Source organism: Salvelinus sp. IW2-2015, unplaced genomic scaffold, assembly GCF_002910315.2.
Source record: "Salvelinus sp. IW2-2015 unplaced genomic scaffold, ASM291031v2 Un_scaffold2044, whole genome shotgun sequence".
Taxonomy (NCBI): domain Eukaryota; kingdom Metazoa; phylum Chordata; class Actinopteri; order Salmoniformes; family Salmonidae; genus Salvelinus; species Salvelinus sp. IW2-2015.
Genome location: NW_019943389.1, coordinates 26,488 through 48,988, shown reverse-complemented (window position 1 = coordinate 48,988; position 22,501 = coordinate 26,488). Strand labels below are relative to the sequence as shown.

General features: G+C 42.1%; 1 protein-coding gene across 5 annotated transcripts in view; it reads right to left on the bottom strand.

Annotated features, from left to right (window-relative positions):
* Window positions 1-1,100: 1,100 nt before the first annotated feature.
* The window catches only part of LOC112072797 (poliovirus receptor homolog), a 34,647-nt gene continuing 13,246 nt past the window's right edge, over window positions 1,101-22,501 (bottom strand). The window contains exons 1-9 of one of the 5 annotated variants that reach the window (XM_070439933.1): window positions 14,780-14,879; window positions 14,404-14,485; window positions 13,415-13,762; window positions 8,800-9,105; window positions 7,338-7,440; window positions 6,993-7,147; window positions 6,391-6,487; window positions 6,232-6,262; window positions 1,101-5,820 (exon numbers count right to left, since the gene is read on the bottom strand). In XM_070439933.1, the coding sequence (XP_070296034.1) occupies window positions 5,701-5,820; window positions 6,232-6,262; window positions 6,391-6,487; window positions 6,993-7,147; window positions 7,338-7,440; window positions 8,800-9,105; window positions 13,415-13,762; window positions 14,404-14,458 (1,215 nt within the window). In that variant the 5' untranslated portion in view covers window positions 14,459-14,485; window positions 14,780-14,879 and the 3' untranslated portion in view covers window positions 1,101-5,700. Of the gene's footprint in view, window positions 5,821-6,231; window positions 6,263-6,390; window positions 6,488-6,992; window positions 7,148-7,337; window positions 7,441-8,799; window positions 9,106-13,414; window positions 13,763-14,403; window positions 14,486-14,779; window positions 14,880-22,501 lie in introns of those variants that run through there. The other 4 variants (XM_070439935.1, XR_011476336.1, XM_070439932.1 and 1 more) reach the window with 4 other exon arrangements.

Sequence of the window (22,501 nt, the reverse complement as noted above, 5' to 3'; positions counted from 1 at the left end):
CTTCACCTTTGCCACAAACTCCTCCAAACTGAAGCACATGGCAGACTGTTGTTCCCACAGTGTCCTAGCCCTGCCGAGAGCCCTCCCGGAAATGAGCGTGATGAGTTACGCTAACTTTGAGCGGTCCGAGGRGAAGGAGGAGGGCTGCAGCTCGAAGATGAGAGAAACGCCCAACAGTTTTCGGACCCTCTCACGAAGCATTCAGGGGGAGGTAAGCAGAGTTCTCGGAAAGCCGGGGTGGCAGGGAGAGACGAGCTGCTGACAGCCAGGTTACTGAGGGGCTGGGTGGTTACCGTCATGGTAGACTGCCTAGTCGACAACCCGCGGAATTGCTCCAGCAAAGTATTCAACCTACAGTCATGGCATTCTGCCAGAGTCTGGAAACCTTCCATGAGACCAAAAAGCAACTCCTTGTGCCTCCCAATGGTGGCTCCTTGGGAGGAGACAGTGTTGCGGAGCTGGTCCGAGTTTGCTGGGTCTATCATGACCAGTTCATACGATTACGGCTCAGGAAAAGACCCAAATGCAGACAGTTCAGGCAGCTTCATTAAATAGTACCTGCATAACACCAGTCTCAACGTCAACAGTGAAGAGGCGACTCCGGGATGCAGAGTTGTAAAAAAAAAAGCCATATCTCAGACTGGCCAATAAAAATAAAATATTAAGATGGGCAAAAGAACACAGGCACTGGACAGAGTAACTCTGCCTCGTAGGCCAGCATCCCGGAGTCGCCTCTTCACTGTTGACATTGAGACTGGTGTTTTGCGGGTACTATTTAATGAAGCTGCCGGTTGAGGACCTGTGAGGCGTCTGTTTCTCAAACTAGACACTCTGATGTACTTGTCCTCTTGCTCAGTTGTGCACCGGGGCCTCCCACTCCTCTTTCTATTCTGGTTAGAGCCAGTTTGTGCTGTTCTGTGAAGGGAGTAGTACACAGCGTTGTACGTGATCTTCAGTTTTTTGCCAATTTCTCGCATGGAATAGCCTTCATTTCTCAGAAAAATAGACTGATGAGTTTCAGCAGAACGTTCTTTGTTTCTGGCCATTTTGAGCCTGTAATCAAACCTACAAATGCTGATGCTCCAGATACTCAACTAGTCTAAAGGAGGCCATTTTTATTGCTTCTTTAAATCAGCACAACAGTTTTCAGCTGTGCTAACATAATTGCAAAATGGGTTTCTAATGATCAATTAGCCTTTTAAAATGAAAAACTTGGATTAGCTAACACAACTTGCCAATGGAACACAGGAGTGATGGTTGCTGATAATGGGCCTCTGTATGCCTATGTAGATATTCCATTTAAAAAAAACATCAGCYGTTTCCAGCTACAATAGTGATTTACAACATTAACAATGTCTACACTGTATTTCTGATCACGTTCATGTTATTTTAATGTACAAAAATTGTGCTTTTCTTTCAAAAACAAGGATATTTCTAAGTGACCCCAAACCTTTGAACGGTAGTGTATGTTTAATTAGCAACCAACCAATTAACACAAAGACATGTACGGACTAGTACTGTACACACACACACACCACCCCTAAACCCACATACCTGTCTCTCATTGTTGATTAAAAAAAGGCAAGTGTGCAGACTAGGTTCCTCTTTAAGCATATTTCAACTTGATAAGAGGCCCGACTCCAAGCTACAGCTTGTCCCTGTGTGTTCCTATTTCCAAGGCTGAAAAACAAGGACATTAGAGTGCACTAACCAAAGCAAGGCCTTGAATACTAACGTAGTAAACCACTGGCATTGTAACTACTAATGTAGTGAAAATACCTGCATTCTAACTACTAACTACCTACAGTAACTACTGGTGGCCAAAAATGCCATGCTACACTAATACTAATCTAAAACAACAAATAATACAGCGTTCATGAGGGATAGGATTAATGCGTGGATCATAAGGAGCTTCTGTTCCCAGTGGATTACCTGGTTTCATGGTTCCTTTTACAGTATAACTGCTCGCTGTACCAAAACTGCATAACCGCGTAATATAAATTTATTTATTTTGGAGCCGCCGCAAGTAGTACCATCAGCCAAAGGTGTGTGTACAGTAGTTGTAACTGACAAGGTTCTCCATTTCATACATATGTAATTTAGCTTATACCAGGGCTCCCTTTAGTTGGCTTCAACACGTACAGTACAGTTCATTCAGAAAGTATTCACACCCCTTGACATTTTCTACATTTTGTTGTGTTACAGTCTGAATGTAATATGTATTACATTTAGATGTTGTGTCACTGGCCTACTGTAACGCTTGTCTATTTCGTCCTCCTCATCGGACGAGGAGAGGCGAGAAGGATCGGACCAATATGCAGAGTGGTTCGTGCTCATGATGAATTATTAAAACTGAACTGAACACTGAAATACAAAAAACAATAAACGATGTGCAGAAAACCGAAACAGTACCGTGTGGTGAAAACACTAACACGGTAGACAAACACCCACAAAACACACGTGAAACCCCGGCTGCCTAAGTATGATTCTCAATCAGGGACAACGATTGACAGCTGCCTCTGATTGAGAATCATACCAGGCCGAACACACAAAACCCCAACATAGAAAACAACACATAGACAACCCACCCAACTCACGCCCTGACCATACTAAATAAATACAAAACAAGGGAAAACAGGTCAGGAACGTGACACCTACACATCATACCCCATAATGTCAAAGTGGAAATATGATAAAAAAATACATGAAAAGCTGAAATGTCTTGAGTCAATAATTATTCAACTCCTTTGTTATGGCAGGAGAAAAAAAAGTTACTAAGTTCAGGAGAAAAAAAGTTACTTAACAAGTCACATAAGTTACATGGACTCACTCTGTGTCCAATAATAGTGTTTCAAATGATTTTTTGAATGACTACCTCATCTCTGTACTCCACACATACAGTTACTATAAGGTCCCTCAGTCTAGCAGTGAATTTCAAACACTGATTGAACAACAAAGACCATGGAGGTTTTCCAATGCCTTGCAAAGAAGGGCACCTATTGGTCGACAGGTAAAAAAAGCAGACACATTGAATATCCCTTTGAGCATGGTGAAGTTATTAATTACACTGTGGATGGTGTATCAATACACACAGCCACTACAAAGATACAGGCGTCCTTTCTAACTCAGTTGCCGTAGTAGAGGAAGGAAACCGCTCAGGGATGTCATCATTAGACCAATGGTGATTTTGAAACAGTTACAGAGTTTAGTGGCTGTGATAGGAGAAAACTGAGGATGGATTGCAGTTACTCCACAATTCTAACCTAAATGACAGAGTGAAAAGTAGGAAACTTTCTACAGAAAAAAATATTCCAAAACATGCATCATGTGCATCCTAAAGTGAAAAGAAATTAACTTTATGTCCTGAATACAAAGTATTATGTTTGTGGCAAATCCAACACAAAACATCGCTGAGAACCACTCTTCATACTCTATTTTCAAGCATGGTGGTGGCTGCATCATGTTATGGGTATGCTTGTCATCGGCAAGGACTAGGGAGTTATTTTGTATAAAAATAAATGGAATAGAGCTAAGCACAGGCAGTGTCCTAGAGGAAAATCTGGTTCAGTCTGATTTCCAACAGATACTGGGAGACAAATTCCCATTACAGCAGAACAATAACCTAAAACACAAGACCAAATATACATTGGAGTTACGTACCAAGACGACATTACATGTTCGGGAGTGGCCTAGTTAACGTTTTTACTTATTCTGGCTTGAAAATCTATGGTAAGACTTGAAAATGGCTGTCTAGCAATGATAAATAACCGACTTTACAGAGCTTAAAGAATTGTAATAATGTCCAAATATTGTACAATCCAGGTGTGCAAAGCTCTTAAAGACTTACCCAGAAGGACTTACTGCTGTAATCACTGCCAAAGGTGATTCTAGCATGTATTTGGTTGGTTCATGCTCTACAACATTCGCAGAGTACGACCCTGCCTCACACAGGAAGCGGCGCAGGTCCTAATCCAGGCACTTGTCATCTCCCGTCTGGATTACTGCAACTCGCTGTTGGCTGGGCTCCCTGCCTGTGCCATTAAACCCCTACAACTCATCCAGAACGCCGCAGCCCGTCTGGTGTTCAACCTTCCCAAGTTCTCTCACGTCACCCCGCTCCTCCGCTCTCTCCACTGGCTTCCAGTTGAAGCTCGCATCCGCTACAAGACCATGGTGCTTGCCTACGGAGCTGTGAGGGGAACGGCACCTCCGTACCTTCAGGCTCTGATCAGGCCCTACACCCAAACAAGGGCACTGCGTTCATCCACCTCTGGCCTGCTCGCCTCCCTACCTCTGAGGAAGTACAGTTCCCGCTCAGCCCAGTCAAAACTGTTCGCTGCTCTGGCACCCCAATGGTGGAACAAACTCCCTCACGACGCCAGGTCAGCGGAGTCAATCACCACCTTCCGGAGACACCTGAAACCCCACCTCTTTAAGGAATACCTAGGATAGGATAAAGTAATCCTTCTAACCCCCCCCCCCCCTTAAAAGAGTTAGATGCACTATTGTAAAGTGGTTGTTCCACTGGATATCATAAGGTGAATGCACCAATTTGTAAGTCGCTCTGGATATGAGCGTCTGCTAAATGACTTAAATGTAAATGTAAATGTATTTACTTATGTGTGTGATTACTTATGTAAATTAGATATTTCTGTATTTCATTTTCAATAAATGTGCAAACATTTCAAAAAATATGTTTTCACTTTGTCATTATGCGTTATTGTGTGTAGATGAGTGAGGAAAAMATATTTTTTTACAATTTGAAATTCACGGCTGCAACACATCAAAATATAAGTCAAGTGGTATGAATAATTTCTAAAAGCACTGTACATACATACTGTACATTCATACATACATACTGTACATACATACAGGAGAGTTGATGTTCCCGCTGAAGCAACAAAGCCCCTCAACCACAGCAAGGCGGAGTCCACGAGAGGGGAACAAAAATCTGAAACGAGGACCAGCACTGGGTGAAGCGGTGATTGAGTCGAGGTTTCCAATGTCCTAGAAGATATTGTTCATTAGATGATTGGAGAATGTGCTTATTCTGTTTTATTTTTGTATAATGTTTTTAAACTTTTGACCCCTTTTTCGCCACAATTTTGTTGTATCCAATTGGTAGTTACAGTCTTGTCTCATCGCTGCAACTCCCGTATGGACTCGGGAGAGGCAAAGGCCAAGAGCCATGCATCCTCTGAAACACGACAAAACCAAGCCACACTGCTTCTTGACACAATGCCTGCTTTACCCGGATGCCAGCCACACCAATGTGTCGGAGGAAACACTGTACACCTGGCGACCGTGTCAGCGTGCATGCGCCCAGCCCGCCACAGGAGTCATTCAAGCGCGATGGGAGAAGAACATCCCTGCCAGCCAAACCCTCCCCTAACCCGGCCAATTGTGCGCCGCCCCATGGGTCTTCCGGTCGCGACAGAGCCTGTACTCGAACCAGGATCTCTAGTGCCTTAGACCACTGCTCCACTCGGGATAATGTGCCTATTCTTTGCAGATGGTTAGAACATTGGAGAATGAGATTTTTCTGGCATTCACTTAAAACCTGTCCGGCAGTTTCTTCGAGCTAACACAATAAATATACTTAATGAACAGACAATCTATCAAACATGAAAAACATTTGGAATAATACAAATTAAAAATAAAATGTTTCCAAAAAACAAATAAGGTATATTGTTCCATACATCATGATACTTCTTCCTCTTCCTCAGGCTCCTTCCTGGTTTGGACAGTTGCAGCCAATGAGTCATCTTCACCTTCCTCAACCTTGTCATGTCTCCTCGTCTTGGAAGATACTGATATAGTCTGGAATCAAACAGACATTATTACAGTATCATTACATAGAAACCAGTGGCTAATGAGAAACCTAATTCGTAAGTTTAGTCACAAAACAATGGAGGACAGTGAAATACATATGTAGCAACTTCATTTGATCACCCAGTTGAGGGAACTGGAGACCTTCCCTGCAATGTAGGACATTTAACACTTGTAGTGTATTTGAGGTTTAAAAAGGCTTCTAAAGTTTGCAGTTTCCGCTTTGAAATTCCAGATTACATTTTCCTCAAGAAAAATGTATCAACCCTTACAAAAATGTCTATGAATAATAATTTTCATAATAATTCACATTTTCTGTTGCTGCACGATTATTTTCCTGCTGTAGCAAACTGACTCAAATTAAGATCCTACATCTGTAACTATTCACAAACCACAGCATACCTGTTCTGGTGCCTTGGCCACTATTGAACTCCTGGAAAATATAGTCCAGAAAAATAAAATATATTAACTTGAGCAAAATCAATATATGATCATCTAATGCAAATGCATTATTATCACAATGCAAAATTCAGTTCATGATATTACAGTAGTTGATATTACCAAGGAAACTGTCCGTATTTCCACCAGAACCATCCAAGTGCAGCAGAAACAATCAGACATAGAATGACCAGTAGAACCCAACAGGCAGCAGATGTCTCTGTGAGGAGAGAGGAGATACAATTAATATAAGAAACAGTCTGTATTTACAATTACATGTAATCATGTTGCCCTAGCAACCATCACAGCTCTGATGCAAACACTTCCTGCAGAAAGCAAAGAGATAATACCAGGTTATAAGAGATGTACATATGCAGAAAGAGATAAGTGTGTATCATGACCAAATTAGTTAGTGGTTATACAGTAATTTCCTATAGAAAGCGGAATAATGCCATAAGTCTGATACTAACACATGCAGTGAATGATAAGTGAACATCTGGCTCAACTTTGTTATCCATGCTACATCACACTTCATATATGTGTTTTATACGTATGCCAGGAATGCCTATATTGTTGCCAGACAAATTTCCCTATGGGACAATAAACTATTCAATCAATCAATCGTATAACAATTATAAGCATCTTATAAAACAGCATAAGCAACTAGTTAAGCAACCAGCATGAATAGTGTGTGTGTGTTTCTCACTCTCGCAGGTGCTTCTCACCAGAGTATATGTGTACATAGAGGGAGCCATTTGCTCGTCCGTAGGGGTTGGAGGCCTCACAGACAAAGAGACCATTCAGCTCAGAGCTGAGACTGAGGAAGTGCAGTTTGTCTCCCTCTGCTCTCACTGAAGACCCAGGCCATGGCTGGACCACTCTGGGGGAGAGAGAGAGAGGAGGGGAGGGGCTGAATGTATGTGTGTGAGATAGGCAAAGGCATCATTTGACTACCAGCATAATATATGAACATACTTAAGCTTCAAGCTAATCTGTTTCATATGTTTAAACAAGTGTACCTAACATTTACATTTAAACTGGATTGAACTAGTTTACATAGGAGTGAGTACCTGCTCCAGGTGTAGTTGGGGTGTGGGTTGCCGTCTGCTACACATAGTAAGACTGTGGCTTTAGAGGCCTCACTAAGTGTAACGTTCAATGACTGAGGTGGATCTGAGAGAGAGAGAAAGAGAGAGAAAAAGCGATAGAGAGAGAAGGTTACAGTTACTGCAGATATAGAATGTAAATAGACCTACACACTCATACCAAGACAGACCCATAACAATGACACTACAGGATCTGAGCAGTGGGCAGGGGTGAAACTTGAATCCACAAATGAGGCAACACTAAGAAATATTTGTTTGTGAACCTGTTCTTCCTTCATTTCAGTTTGATAGATTACTTGCAGAAGAGGAGCAGTACAATGAAAGCGGGTAAAGGTCCATACGACTTGTGTGCCTCTGTGGATATCTATAGTGTAGGACAGTGGTATTTAGATATACTTACAGTGGATGTCTATGGTCTAGACAGTGGTAGTAGAATATACTTTACAGTGGATGTCTATGGTCTAGGACAGTGGTAGTAGAATATACTTACAGTGGATGTCTATAGTGTAGGACAGTGGTAGTAGAATATACTTACAGTGGATGTCTATAGTGTAGGACAGTGGTAGTAGAATATACTTACAGTGGATGTTATGGTCTAGGACAGTGGTAGTAGAATATACTTACAGTGGATGTTTATGGTCTAGGACAGTATGGTAGTAGAATATACTTGCAGTGGATGTCTATAATGTAGGACAGTGGTAGTAGAATATACTTACAGTGGATGTTTATGGTCTAGGACAGTGGTAGTAGATATACTTACAGTGGATGTTTATGGTCTAGGCAGTGGTAGTAGAATTACTTGCAGTGGATGTCTATAATGTAGGACAGTGGTAGTAGAATATGCTTACAGTGGATGTCTATAATGTAGGACAGTGGTAGTAGAATATACTTGCAGTGGATGTCTATAATGTAGGGACAGTGGTAGTAGAATATACTTACAGTGGATGTCTATAATGTAGGACAGTGTAGTAGAATATACTTACAGTGGATGTTTATAGTGTAGGACAGTGGTAGTAGAATATACTTACAGTGGATGTCTATGGTCTAGGACAGTGGTAGTAGAATATACTTACAGTGGATGTCTATAGTGTAGGACAGTGGTAGTAAGAATATACTTACAGTGGATGTCTATAGTGTAGGACAGTGGTAGTAGATATAACTTACAGTGGATGTTCATAGTGTAGGACAGTGGTAGTAGAATATACTTACAGTGGATGTCTATAATGTAGGACAATGGTAGTAAAAACTTACAGTGGAGTCTATAATGTAGGACAGTGGTAGTAGAATATACTACAGTGGATGTCTATGTTAGGACAGTGTAGTAGAATATACTTACAGTGGATGTCTATAATGTAGGACAGTGGTAGTAGAATATACTTACAGTGGATGTTTATAGTGTAGGACAGTGGTAGTAGAATATACTTACAGTGGATGTTTATGCTGTAGTTGTAGGTCTTCTCTGCTACCAGGGCAGACTGGTTAACCACACACTGGACCTGCTGCTGATTGGCTGCCTTGGTTGGTACCCCGAGCAGGAGGCTGAGTACTGTGGTGGTGCCGTTGGCGTGCTGGGTGGAGTTGGTCACCGTCCTCAACAAACTGCCGAATTCACCGGTCTTCCATGTCACTTCTGCCTGTGGCTTGGCACCAGCAGCCACGCAGGTTGCCAAGACAACCTCATTCTCCCCAATGACAGGAGCAACATCAACTGTCACACTCACCACTGGAGGAACTATGACCAGAACACAAACCAACAGAGAATAGAAAACAGGAACAAGTCACTAATTATAAATGGGGAACCATACATGAAAAAAACAACGAAAATACATGTCATGTTTTGTCATTGATCGTCATGTCTTGTCCCTGTGCTTCCCTCTGCTGGTCTTGTTGGGTTCTTTCCCTCTTTCTATCCCTCTCTCTCCCCCTCCCTCTCTCCCTCTCTCGCTCTCTCTCTCTATCGTTCCGTTCCTGCTCCCAGCTGTTTCTCATTCTCCTAACTGCCTCATTTGCTCTTTCACACCTGTCCCCTGTTTTGCCCTCTGATTGGAGTCCCTATTTCTCCCTCTGTTTTCCGCTTCTGTCCTTGTCGGATTCTTGTTTGATGTTTGCTGTTCTGTGTCCTTGTTCCGCCCTGTCGTGTTTTTGCCTTCTTCAGATGCTGCGTGTGAGCAGGTGTCTATGTCAGCTACGGCCTGTGCCTTCCTGAAGCGACCTGCAGTCTGTGGTCGCGTCTCCAGTCGTTCCTCTCTACTGACGAGAGGATTTCAGTTTCCTGTTTTGGATTTACCTAGGATAATATCCAGGAGAATTATTGTTTGTTTAAGACTGGAATAAAGACTCTGTTTCTATTACGTCGMTTTTGGGTCCTCATTCACCAGCATAACAATACACACAGCCCGCCRTGTAAAGCTTATCCAAATGCTCATGTCACATGACCAACAAACTTTAAATAAACCCTTTCATGTTCTCTATCTGGCCAATTGCAATATGCATCATTAGTAGCTACACATTTACTGTATTGGAGGTTTGGTCAAATCCAGTTAACAGGTTTTAGCTCACCCTGATGAGAGGTACCTGCACCTGAGGTATTAAGTTTCACACACATCACTAAAGCTGTGTTTCCATTTTCAGCAGTTCCACTGAAAAGCATTCACAGCCCAGTGATTATGCCGTTAAGGAATGCAGGATATAGTGGTGTATTCTGTATATTCCAACATCTGTTCCACCATTAAGGAAACTATTAATGCCTGTACTCTCCTGGTTATAGCTTGAGTAAGAGGATACACTCTTAGGAAAAAGGCGCTAAATACAACCATATAATGTAGTGTTCTTTGGTTTGTCCCCATACAGGAACCCTTCTTGGTGCTAGGTAGAACTCTTGGAAGAGTTGCTGCTTCATTATACTGTCACATACACCAGATAAGTGCAGTGAAATGTGTTGTTTTATAGGGTCAGCCATAGTAGTACAGCACCACTGGAAATTAGGGTTAAGTGTCTTGCTCAAGTGCACATCAACAGATTTTTCACCTTGTTGGCTCAGGTATTCAAACCAGCTACCTTTTCGGTTACTGGCCCAACGCTCTAACCGCTAGGTTACCTGCCGCCCAAGAACCCTTATATCTGAAGGAATCCTCCTAGAACCCTCTATGAATGGTTCCACCAACCTTATTAGCCTTTTTAATTACATTCTTTATGACAATGCATTACATACAGTATATATCATAAAGCCTTTCTTTGAGTGCCTAGTTATACCCTAAAAAGGAAACTCATGCTTTACAGGCCACATCAGGCCTGCAAGTCACATTATGCTGACTTGGAAAGTGATGTGTAATTGCTATTGGAGTCTAGCCACTGAGGATATAAAACAATTGCAACACGCAACTTGCATTCAGAATGACTGCCAGGGTAGGTAAGACTGATAAATAAGACTACCTAAATCATCTGAACTGGAATAACTTTCTCAGTAATGGGTGCAATAAATCCAACTTGTAACAGATTGGATTAGTTTTGAAAAATAAATGTTATTTATCTTAGTGTAGCATAATATTAATATACTAATCACTGGACTTGCAAAAACACCGATATTGAAATAAACAATAAATAATAAATCTACCTCCAATAGAGCACGCTGAGAAATATGATAATGATGGGCGTGGTTTTGAGTGTTTTACTCTACACCAGAAAAAATATATATACAGTGCCTTCAGAAAGTGTTAACAAATAGAAATATATTTCCTGAACTTTCTTAAATCTCCCAGATATATTCTTTGACTGTCTTTTTTTGCCATTAATGAATGTATTATTCAATGTGTTTCTATGGGCTATAGTAGTAAAGGCAGATTGTATGTACAAATATTGCCATATACTGTACGTACAGTTTAAAACATGTTTTGAAATTCATCAGATTACTGGAACTCTTGATGTTAAAGTAAAAAATAATTATAATAATATTAAAATGAAAGTCTTATAAAAATTCAGAAGGCATCCATGTCCTTTCTTGCCTTCCAAGGAATCATCAAAGAACCCTTCCTTCCAAAAACGGTTAAGATAAAGGTTCAATGTAGAATCCTATCCCTCTGGAAAGAACCCCTTTGGAACTATTATTTCTAACTGTAGGGAAGATGCATTTTCCATGGCAAGGTAAAACCTGTAGATGAGGTCTCTGACTCTTGCTTCACTTGAATAATGAACCTACCTCTTTAGAATGAAATGGCTGCCATTTTTGTATTTATTTATGTAAAAAGTATACTTGGTAATAACATACTTTATATGGGCAAATAAAATGTGAAGAATAGAAAGGAAAGTTTTACATCTTCCTAAGTCTGAGGATTGCTTTAACCTGCCAGACTTGGAATTGTATCAGCTTGCTACCCAAGGCTTTTACTTGCGACATAAAAGAGGAGCAATGGGTTGGCTACATATTGAAGATGCACATGTTCATCCCCAGAATCTTTTCACGGGTCTATTTGCAAAGGATAAAGCTAAGAACATTAACAACTTCATAGTTAAGAATATGAAAAAAATGAAACATTTTACAAGAACCAATATCACTCCCTAGAAACACAATCTTATGGAACAATCCTTGGATAGCTTTTCACAATTCATCGATAAATTGCCCCACAAGGAAAACTAAAGGCATAGAAACCGTAAATGACTTGGTAATAAGCAATACATCCATTTCCATGACAGCTTTAAAAAGCAATTTTGGGTTGACCAATGTAGACATTTAAAAATAAATGCAACTTAAAAGTTCTATTTCACAACATTTCAATTAGACATCTTTTGGACATCAGAGCAATTTTGAGGGAATCCTATGAGTCAGAAAAGGATGTTTATATGATTGGTAAGTTTTACAAAACCTTGCAGAGAGCCTTTTCAACAGACAATATAAGCGTTTGGAAGATTTAAAAATAACTGATATTAGCACAAGATGGAGGGAAGGTTGGAACATAACTAACGAGATTACAGTTAACAAAAATGTTCTCGTAATCCAGTATAAATTAATTTATAAAATGTAAATACAGGTCAGAATTCATAAATTCTACCACACAACGGCAGTCATGTCTGAAGTGTAAAACTACTAATGACTCAATAATTCATGCCTTCTGGGAATGTTACAAAATTCAAAAGTAATGGGTGGAGTTGGAAAGATGCAGAGGTATTGCAATGTAAATATACTATTAATTTGTCCGTCTGTATATTTCAAGACATGACATATGAGGGTGCAATGAGATACCCGATGGGTTGGACAAAACTTATACACAAAAGCTGGAAATAAGACAATCCTCCGTTTTTCACGAAATGAAAGTTCAATGCTTTATTAATTTTAAAAAATTGAAAGAGCGTGGGCGACGGAGAGAAACAAAATCATGCAGTTTGAAGCCATATGTCAGAAAGTGTTGCGTGCGCTGAAAATAGGGCTAGTGGGTCTGGCGGGTGTGCTGTAGATGTGTAACGTCCTGACCAGAGTTCTTATGTGTTGTGCTTGTTTTAGTGTTGGTCAGGACGTGAGCTGGGTAGGCATTCTATGTTGTGTGTCTAGTTTGTCTGTTTCTGTGTTCAGCCAAATATGGTTCTCAATCAGAGGCAGCTGTCAATCGTTGTCCCTGATTGAGAATCATATATAGGTGGCTTGTTTTGTGTTGGGGATTTTGTGGGTGGTTGTTTCCTGTGTCAGTGTTTGTGCCACACGGGACTGTGACGGTTAGTACGTTTGTTGTTTTGTATTCTTGTCTAGTTTTCATGTCATTAAATTATGGAAACTTCCCACGCTGCACATTTGTCCTCCGATCCTTCTCGCCTCTCCTCGTCTGAGGAGGAGGAAGAGCTAGACTGCCGTTACAAGATGTTTGTATGTATGATGTAGTTGTTTGTATGTGTCTGTTTTGTATTGTTTATAAAACATCAAATAAAATCTTGTAATTATTTTTTTAAATGTACCAACCAACTTTTTAGCTGTCTAGTGTTGGTTATCACACGCAGTCTTTCTAGACTTTCAAAAGTAGAAACATCGAATCAAAGAGTGAAGGAAGAGTTCTTACCTAGCACAGTCAGAAGTATCTCTGTAATGTATGCTCCACTGGGGAAAACACTGAAGATACATGTGAAGGTGCCTTCATCCAACAGTCTGACAGCTGTTATTCGAATAGATCCAAGGTTCTCTGATGGGTTCCCAATAAACTGGACTCTATCTGTCAATCCATTCGGTGCAATAAACTTAGTAACCCCATTGGGATAAATCAGCATAAAATTATGGTTCTGTGTTTCTTCCGCAGTACTTTTCTGCCATGTTATCTGTTCGAGATCCTCGGTTGTCTCTATCAGTCTGCAGGATAAGTCCACATCCTTCCCCTGTACCACAGTCCTGCGTCCTCCAATCACACGTGTACCTAAAGAGAAAACACAAGCCAAAAAAACAGTCCAAAAGATACCTGTAGAATAGATGTTTATGAACTCTAATAAACAGATGTTACCTAAACACAGAGACAAGACCATTAKTAGTATTTAGCTGTGCTATGAACTATGATATCCTATTGATGCTGAAATGTGGCTATTGCAACAACAAATGTGCCAATTGCTCAATCTTTGACCCCCTCCCCATTTGGACAGCCATAGTCAGAGGAGATGGCTAAAGCACATACTGATCTGGGACCAGTCTAGTCTGAAACTACTTAGTGAATATGTTATTAGAACAATAAGCAAAAGGCTCTGACTCTGTTCTTACACTTAATCAAGAGTCAGATATTCAAGACATTCCTAGATACTTGTGCATGCTCAGCATATCTCAAAACATACTAAGTTAAAAACATAGTAAACATGCTGAGGTAAAACAGTAAACATAATGATTTAAAACATAGTAAACATACTGAGCTAATATGTGTGCCTTATCGTACCCTAAAAGTACCAGGACTGCAATTTAATGGTGGGGCTTTGTGGTTGTTATTGTCCTTGCATTGTGTCAACATTAAAAGAGAGAAAAAAAACATGCACTCAAAAGTATGGGATTTTATGACATCAATCGGAAACCTACTTTCTGTATCCCGCTGGATGATGAGTAGAATCACACAGCACAGCTTCCGTAACATTCTTTGCTCTTCTCATTGCTCGGGTCACTACGTAAAATGTAATAAAAGCATTATATTACATTTTGAGATGGGCGTTTTTTAATAATGAGGACCTATTCATTGTTTATGTACGGCAGTTATGTAGCTACATCGAATGTTAAAGTATGTTGAATACAATGCTAATTATTCGAGCAATGGTCTGCAATCATTACTCTTTGATGGAGACTATGCACATCTTGCAATGTAGCCTACACCTTATTACAAAAATAAACAAACAGTCCTACATTGGTCAGTAATAATGGAACAAAACAGATGCAACTGTAAATGTAATAGGCCACAAACCTTTGATGAATGTAAGTTCTTCTGCTGAAGCAGCCGGAACGTTATTCCGGTAGGAAAACGCTTATTCAGTAAAGGTGTCCAACCGAAAAGGTTCTTCTTCTTCAATGAGGTTTAACAACGGTTGACATCGAATAAATGTTGCATTACCGCCACCTACTAGACTGGAGTATAACTTCTTTATACTTTGCTTAAAAAAATAGACCAAAAAAAATAGACAAATACCCTACCATCTAACCCTACACTCACTTAAATCAAAAATAAAAACACCACCCTACTCCACTATTTAAATATATTTAGTCCTACCTCAGGCCAACAGGCTGAAAGCATGGGACGCCACCACTTAACAAATCAAATCAAATCACAGGTGTAGTAAACCTTACAGTGAAATGCTTACTTACAAGCCCTTAACCAACAATGCAGTTTTAAGAAAAATAAGTGTTAAGAAAGTATTTTCTAAAATAAACTTTAAAGAAGAAAATGTGTAAAATAACAAATAATTAAAGAGCAACAATAAAATAACAGTAGAGAGGTTATATACAGGGGGGACCAGTACAGAGTCAATATGCAGTGGCACAGGTTAGTCGAGGTAATTTAGGTAATATGTACATGTAGGTAGAGGTAAAGTGACTATGCCGTGCGGTAGCAGAGAGAAAAGTCTATGACTAGGGTGGTTTAAGTCTTTGCCAATTTTAGGACCTCCCTCTGACACCCGCCTGGTATAGAGGTCCTTGATGGCAGGAAGCCTGGCCCCAGTGATTTACTGGCCATACGCACTACCCTCTGTAGTGCCTTGTGGTCGAAGGCCGAGCAGTTGCAATACCAGGCAGTGATGCAACAAGTCAGGATGCTCTCGATGGTGCAGCTGTAGAACATTTTGAGGATATGAGGACCCATGCCAAATAATTGTTGTCGTGCTCTCTTCATGACTGTCTTGGTGTGTTTGGACAATGATAGTTTGTTGGTAATGAGGACACCAAGGAACTTGAAGCTCTCAACCTGCTCCACTCCAGACCCGTTGATGAGAATGGGGGCGTGCTTGGTCCTCCTTCCCTTGTATCGCACAATCATCTACTTTGTCCTGATCACGTTGAGGGAGAGGCTGTTAACCTGGCACCACACTACCAGTTCTCTGACCTCCCTATAGGCTGTCTCATTGTTATCGGTGATCAGGCTTACCACTGTTGTGTCGTCTGCAAACTTAATGATGGTGTTGGAGTCGTGCTTGGCCATGCACTCATGGGTGAACAGGGAGTACAGGAGGGAACTGAGCACGCACTCCTGAGGGGCCCAGTGTTGAGGATCAGCGTGGCAGATGTGTTGTTGCCTTCCCTTACCACCTGGGGGCGGCCCGTCAGGAAGTCCAGGATCCAGTTGCAGAGGGAGGTGTTTAGTCCCAGGGTTCTTAGCTTAGTGATGAGCTTTGAGGGCACTATGGTGTTGAACGCTGAGCTGTAGTCAATGAATGGCATTCTCCTGTAGATTTTCCTTTTGTCCAGGTGAGAAAGGGCAGTGTTGAGTGCAATAGAGATTGCATCATCTGTGGATCTTTTGGGGCGGTATGAAAATTGAGTGGGTCTAGGGCTTCTGGGATAATGGTGTTGATGTGAGCCATGACCAGCCTTTCAAGCATTTCATGGCTACAAATGTGAGTGCTACGGGTCGGTAGTCATTTAGGCAGGTTACCTTGGTGTTCTTGGAAACAGGGACTTTGGTGGTCTGCTTGTGGCTATAAACAGGGGGTACCAGTACAAATCAAATCAAATCAAAGTTTATTTCTCACGTGCGCCGAATACAACAGTGAAATGCTTACTTACCAATAGTGTGAAAAAAAGGTATGTGTGTGTGTGAGTGTGTGTGTGGTGTAGGTAAGTAAAGAAATAAAACAACAGTAAAAAGACATTTGAAAATAACAGTAGCAAGGCTCTATACAGACACCGGTTGGTCAGGCTTATTGAAGTAGTATGTACATGTAGGTATGGTTAAAGTGACCATGCATATATGATGAACAGAGAGTAGCAGTAGCGTAAAAAAGGGGTGGGGGCGGGTGGGTGACACAATGCAGATAGCCCGGTTAGCAAATGTGCGGGAGCACTGGTTGGTCAGGCCAATTGAGGTAGTATGTACATGAATGTATAGTAAAAGTGATAAGTGACTATGCATATAAGATAAACAAAGAGTAGCAGCAGCGTAAAAGTGGTCACGATCTCCGCTTCCTGAGTCTGTTTTTGCCTTGTGTTTGTCCTGGAGTGTTTTTTCCTGGTGTTCCGTGGTCCGGAACGCACCCTGTCTGGTTGCCGGGGATGTAGCTAGTTGGAGGATCTCTGAGTACCCGCACCTGTATCCCATCAGCTATCTGCACACCTGGTCCTGATCATCACCCCTCCACTTCATAAGCGCTGACTTGACATCCATTCCCTGCCGGATCGTTAGCCATGAACAGTATGTTGTGCCAGCGTATCAGCCTCCAGTTTGATAGAGTTTGTTTTGTTGTTTTGTACGTCTTGCTTGCCTTGAATTTACCTCCGTTTTTTCTCTCTACATTCATTCACCCGGAACACTCATCCCATCCCTACCTGGTCGTCGGTGACTTCAGTTACTTCCTTGGATCTGCTTACTCAATTCCATCAACTCACCTCCGCTGCCCGCTCCGCTACTTGGATTTTTCTATCACTACATTTAAACTTGTAAATAAATACTCACCTTCGTCTTACTCTCCTTGTCCTGGTCTGCTTCTGGGTTCTACTTTAGAGAACCGTGACAAAAAGAGAGGTTGGGGAGGGGGGCACACAATGCAAATAGTCCGGGTAACCGTTTGGTTACCTGTTCAGGAGTCTTATGGCTTGGGGGTTAAAACTGTTGAGAAGCCTTTTTGTCCTAGACTTGGCACGCCGGTACCGCTTGCCATGCGGTAGTAGAGAGAACAGTCTATGACTGGGGTGGCTCAAGTTTTTGACAATTTTTAGGGCCTTYCTCTGACACCGCCTGGTGTAGAGAACCTGGATGGCAGGCAGCTTTGCCCCAGTGATGTACTGGGCCGTACGCACTACCCTCTGAAGTGCCTTGCGGTTGGAGGCCGAGCAATTGCCGTTCCAGGCCGTGATGCAACCGGTCAGGATGCTTTCAATGTTGCAGCTGTAGAACCTTTTGAGGATCTCAGGACCCATGCCAAATCTTTTTAGTTTCCTGAGGGGGAATAGGCTTTGTCGTGCCCTCTTCACGACTGTCTTGTTTTTTTTGGACCATTCTAGTTTGTTGTTGATGTGGACACCAAGGAACTTGAAGCTCTCAACCTGCTCCACTACAGCCCCGTCGATGAGAATGGGGGCGTGCTCGGTGCTCCTTTTCCTGTAGTCCACAATCATCTCCTTAGTTTTGTGTGGAGTAAACAGCTGATGCTCTCATGCATGCTTCAGTGTTGCTTGCCTCGAAGCAAGCATAGTTGTCATGTAGCTCATCTGGTAGGCTCGTGCAGCTCGCGGCTGTGCTTCCCTTTGTAGTCCGTAATAGTTTGCAAGTCCTGCCACATCTGACGAGCATCAGAGCCGGTGTAGTATGATTCAATCTTAGTCCTGTTTTGATGCTTTGAGTGTTTGATTGTTCGTCGGAGAGCATAGYGGTTTTTCTTACATGCGTCCATGAACTTGGCAGCTCTTCCCTTTAGCTCAGTGCGGATGTTGCCTGTAATCCATGGCTTCTGGTTGGGGTATGTACGTACGGTCACTGTGGGGACCACGTCATCGATGCACTTATTTTGTATTTAATGTTCATTTAGCTAGACAAGTCAGTTAAGAACAAATTCATATTTACAATGACGGCCTACACCGGCTAAACCCGGACCACGCTGGGGAAATTGTGTGCCACCCTATGGATGACCAATCACGGCCGGTTGTGATACAGCCTGGAATCGAACTAGGGTGTCTTTAGTGACTCCTGAAGCACTGAGATGCTGTGCCTTAGACCGCTGCACCACTCGGGAGCCCAGTGATTGATGAAGCCACTGTCGGATGTGGTGTACTCCTCAATGCCATCAGAAGAATCCCGGAACATATTCCAGGCTGTGTAGCTTAGCATCTGCGGCATCTGACCACGTCCTTATTTAGCGAGTCACTAGTGCTTCCTGCTTTAGTTTTTGCTTGTAAGCAGGAATCAGGAGGATAGCGTTATGGTCAGATTTGCCAAACGGAGGGCGAGCGAGAGCTTTGTACGCGTCTCTGTGTGTGGAGTAAAGGTGGTCCAGAGTGCCAGCATTGATTTGTGTTGGTATCAGACAGCTACGAAAAATATAGATAAACTCTCTTGGGAAATAGTGTGGTCTACAGCTTATCATGAGATACTCTGTCTCAGGTAAGCAAAACCTAGAGTGTTCCTTAATATTAGATTTCATGCACCAGCTGTTATTTACAAATAGACACAGACCACCACTCCTTGTCTTACAGGAGGCAGCTGTTCTATGTTGCCGATGGACCGAAAACCCAGCCAGCTGTATGTTATCCATGTTGTCGTTTAGCCACAACTCGGTGAAACATAAGATATTACAGTTTTTAATGTCCCGTTTTTAGGATAGTCTTGATCGGAGCTCATCCATTTTATTATCCAGTGATTGCACATTGGCTAATAGGACTGATGGTAAAGGCGGTTTACTCAGTTGCCGTGGGGTCCTTACAAGGCACCCCGAACTACGTCCCCGATATCTCTGTCTCTTCTTCATGCGAATAACAGGGATTTGGGCCTTGTTGGGTGCTTGAAGGAAATCCTTCATGTTCGACTCATAAAAGAAAAAATATTTTTCCAGTACGAGTTGAGTAATCGCTGTCCTGATATCCAGAATCCATAAGAGATGGTGGCAGAAACATTATGTACAAAATAAGTTATGAATAACGCAACAAAAAAAACACACAGTAGCACAATTGGTTAGGAGCCCATAAAACGGCAGCCATCTCCTCTGGCGTCATCACACCCTGTAGTCTCGCACACCCAAATACCTCTCTGCAGCTGCCACCACAACATCAATTTTCTGCGACTTATGTTCCATCCCTGCAGTACAGATGATAACTATTGCTATAAATGAAAAAATCCAATCTTACTGAAACATAAATCACCTATCCCTCTGTACTAGTACTACTATTCACACCACTCTTCTCATGATCCCTACCCCTTGACCCATCTTCCTCTACTTTTTCACTGCCTCAGCATATGACAACTTCTGTGCTACTCTAACCCTGGAAACTTCAACCTGCCTCTCTTACACTGGACATTTCTGATCCCCAGCCCCATGGGCACCCCTACAATTAATTAACATACACCATTACTTAATCCAATGCTACACATTCCTTTTTCTCATGCCCTTCTGCACATTTCTCACACCTTGGAACCTCCCTCTTACAAACTGCAGCCACATGTGCATAAGCTTGACACCTGTAACAACATAATGTATTTGGCACAACATCTTGTACTGGATAACTTATACTGTATATCCTACCAACACTTTGTTGGGCAAAGACTCAACATCAAAACTCAAAAGAACAGACAATGACTCTTCTGTTTCACCACTCATGCCACTCACTCACCACTCACGCCGGTCTACGTCGCACCAAACGACGAGCATCACAAACACCTGGAATCTTCCCCTTCAGTTGGTCAACTTTCACATTTACCGCTTCCCCAGTAATCACTCCTTTCAATGGTGCCCTTTTCTTGAGAGCAAAACAATTTATATCTCTTGTCCACCTTCGTGTAACACAGAGCGCCTGCCTCCTTTGACCAGCAGAAACACAAACAATTATATAGAGACCACTTTTGGTTACTACCTTAACAGAGTTGGGTGCTGTGAAATCAGTGTTCACCCACCCTGAAACCACAAATGGATCAGCCAAAAGGCAAGGGTCCACTTTTTCCAAAAGTGCACTCCTACTACTACAGACTCATCTATATCCTGACCCTCGGCGCAAGCATCAGGCTTTGAGAACTTCAGCACACCTACCAACTCCGATACCTCACCCTCATTCACTTCCATTTCTCCTCCTGTCTTTGATCCAGCTTACCGCTCACTCTGCTTACACAATGGCAATATTATCTTTATGAATGCAGCTGCCACTGTATTACGGGTGATAGGCTCACTACATATCATTGCCTTTTGTATTAGAAAATACAATGTAATGTCCATCTTTAAAGTCTCGTAGATAGTTGCATTGTGCTCTTTTTGTATATAAATTCCTTTTGCATAAACTTCCCACATACCTTACCTCATTTCTAAATGAAAATTCCACCCAAAAACGATATGTTGGTATTTGTTTCATTAGTTAATTGTTGATATGGTCCCAAAATGTTTGCATGTCAGCAATCAAGGTTTCAAGATATATAACTTTCAAAAAACAGAAATACTGCTGGTATGATGCTAAATGGATCATACCGGCTGTATTTCTGTATTTTGAAAGTTACATATCTTGAAAACTTGATTGCTGACATGCAAAACATTTTGGGAGAAAGTGCAGAAATGTATTCTTGTCAATAAATCTGTGGGCAATCTCTCTCACGCCCACAAATGTATTAGAAGGGAGTCATGCTGAGCACTTTTGCAGATGAGTCCTGCATGAAACCATCAATAAACAACAATTACACTATACATTTCTACAGCACACATTAATGACACAGTACATAAAAAGCAAACACAAAACATGAAAAGCAAAACACAGTCATATGAAACAAACACATTCTTCAGTAAAAAGGACCTCTAACATCCGTCTGAATTGCCCAAATCCACTAACTTTAAGGACTTTTGGAGGTCATTCCATGAGAGGCACAGACAAACTAAAAGCACATTTAACAAACTCAGTGGAGATTGAAGGGATCTCCAGGATTAGCCTTTCATAAGTCTGCGTCTTGTAACTTAAAGTATATACTTAGAACAGAGTCGGCCCGGGAATTGAACCCTGTGGTACCCCATAGAGACTGCCAGAGGTCCGGACAACAGGCCCTCCGATTTGACACACTGAACTACACTGCTCAAAAAAATAAAGGGAACACTTAAACAACACAATGTAACTCCAAGTCAATCACACTTCTGTGAAATCAAACTGTCCACTTAGGAAGCAACACTGATTGACAATACATTTCACATGCCTGTTGTGCAAATGGAATAGACAAAAGGTGCGAAAATTATAGGCAATTAGCCAAGAGACACCCCAATAAAGGAGTGATTCTGCAGGTGGTGACCACAGACCACTTCTCAGTTCCTAGCTTCCTGGCTGATGTTTTGGTCACTTTTGCATGCTGGCGGTGCCTCTCACTCTAGTGGTAGCATGAGCCGCAGTAGTCTACAACCCACACAAGTGGCCCTAGGTAGTGCAGCTCATCCAGGATGGCACATCCAATGCGAGCTGTGGCAAGAAGGTTTGCGTGTGTCTGTCAGCGGTAGTGTCCAGAGCATGGAGGCGCTACCAGGAGACAGGCCAGTACATCAGGAGACGTTGGAGGAGGCCGTAGGGAGGCAACAACCAGCAGCAGGATCGCTACTCCGCCTTTGTGCAAGGAGGACCACTGCCAGAGCCCTGCAAAATGACCTTCCAGCAGGCACCAAATGTGCATGTTCAGCAATGGTCTCACAAGGGCTTCTGAGGATCTCATCTCGGTACCTAATGGCAGTCCAGGCTCCTCTAGCGAGAACATGGAGGGCTGTGCGGCCGCACAAAGAAATGCCACCCACCACCATGACTGACCCACCGC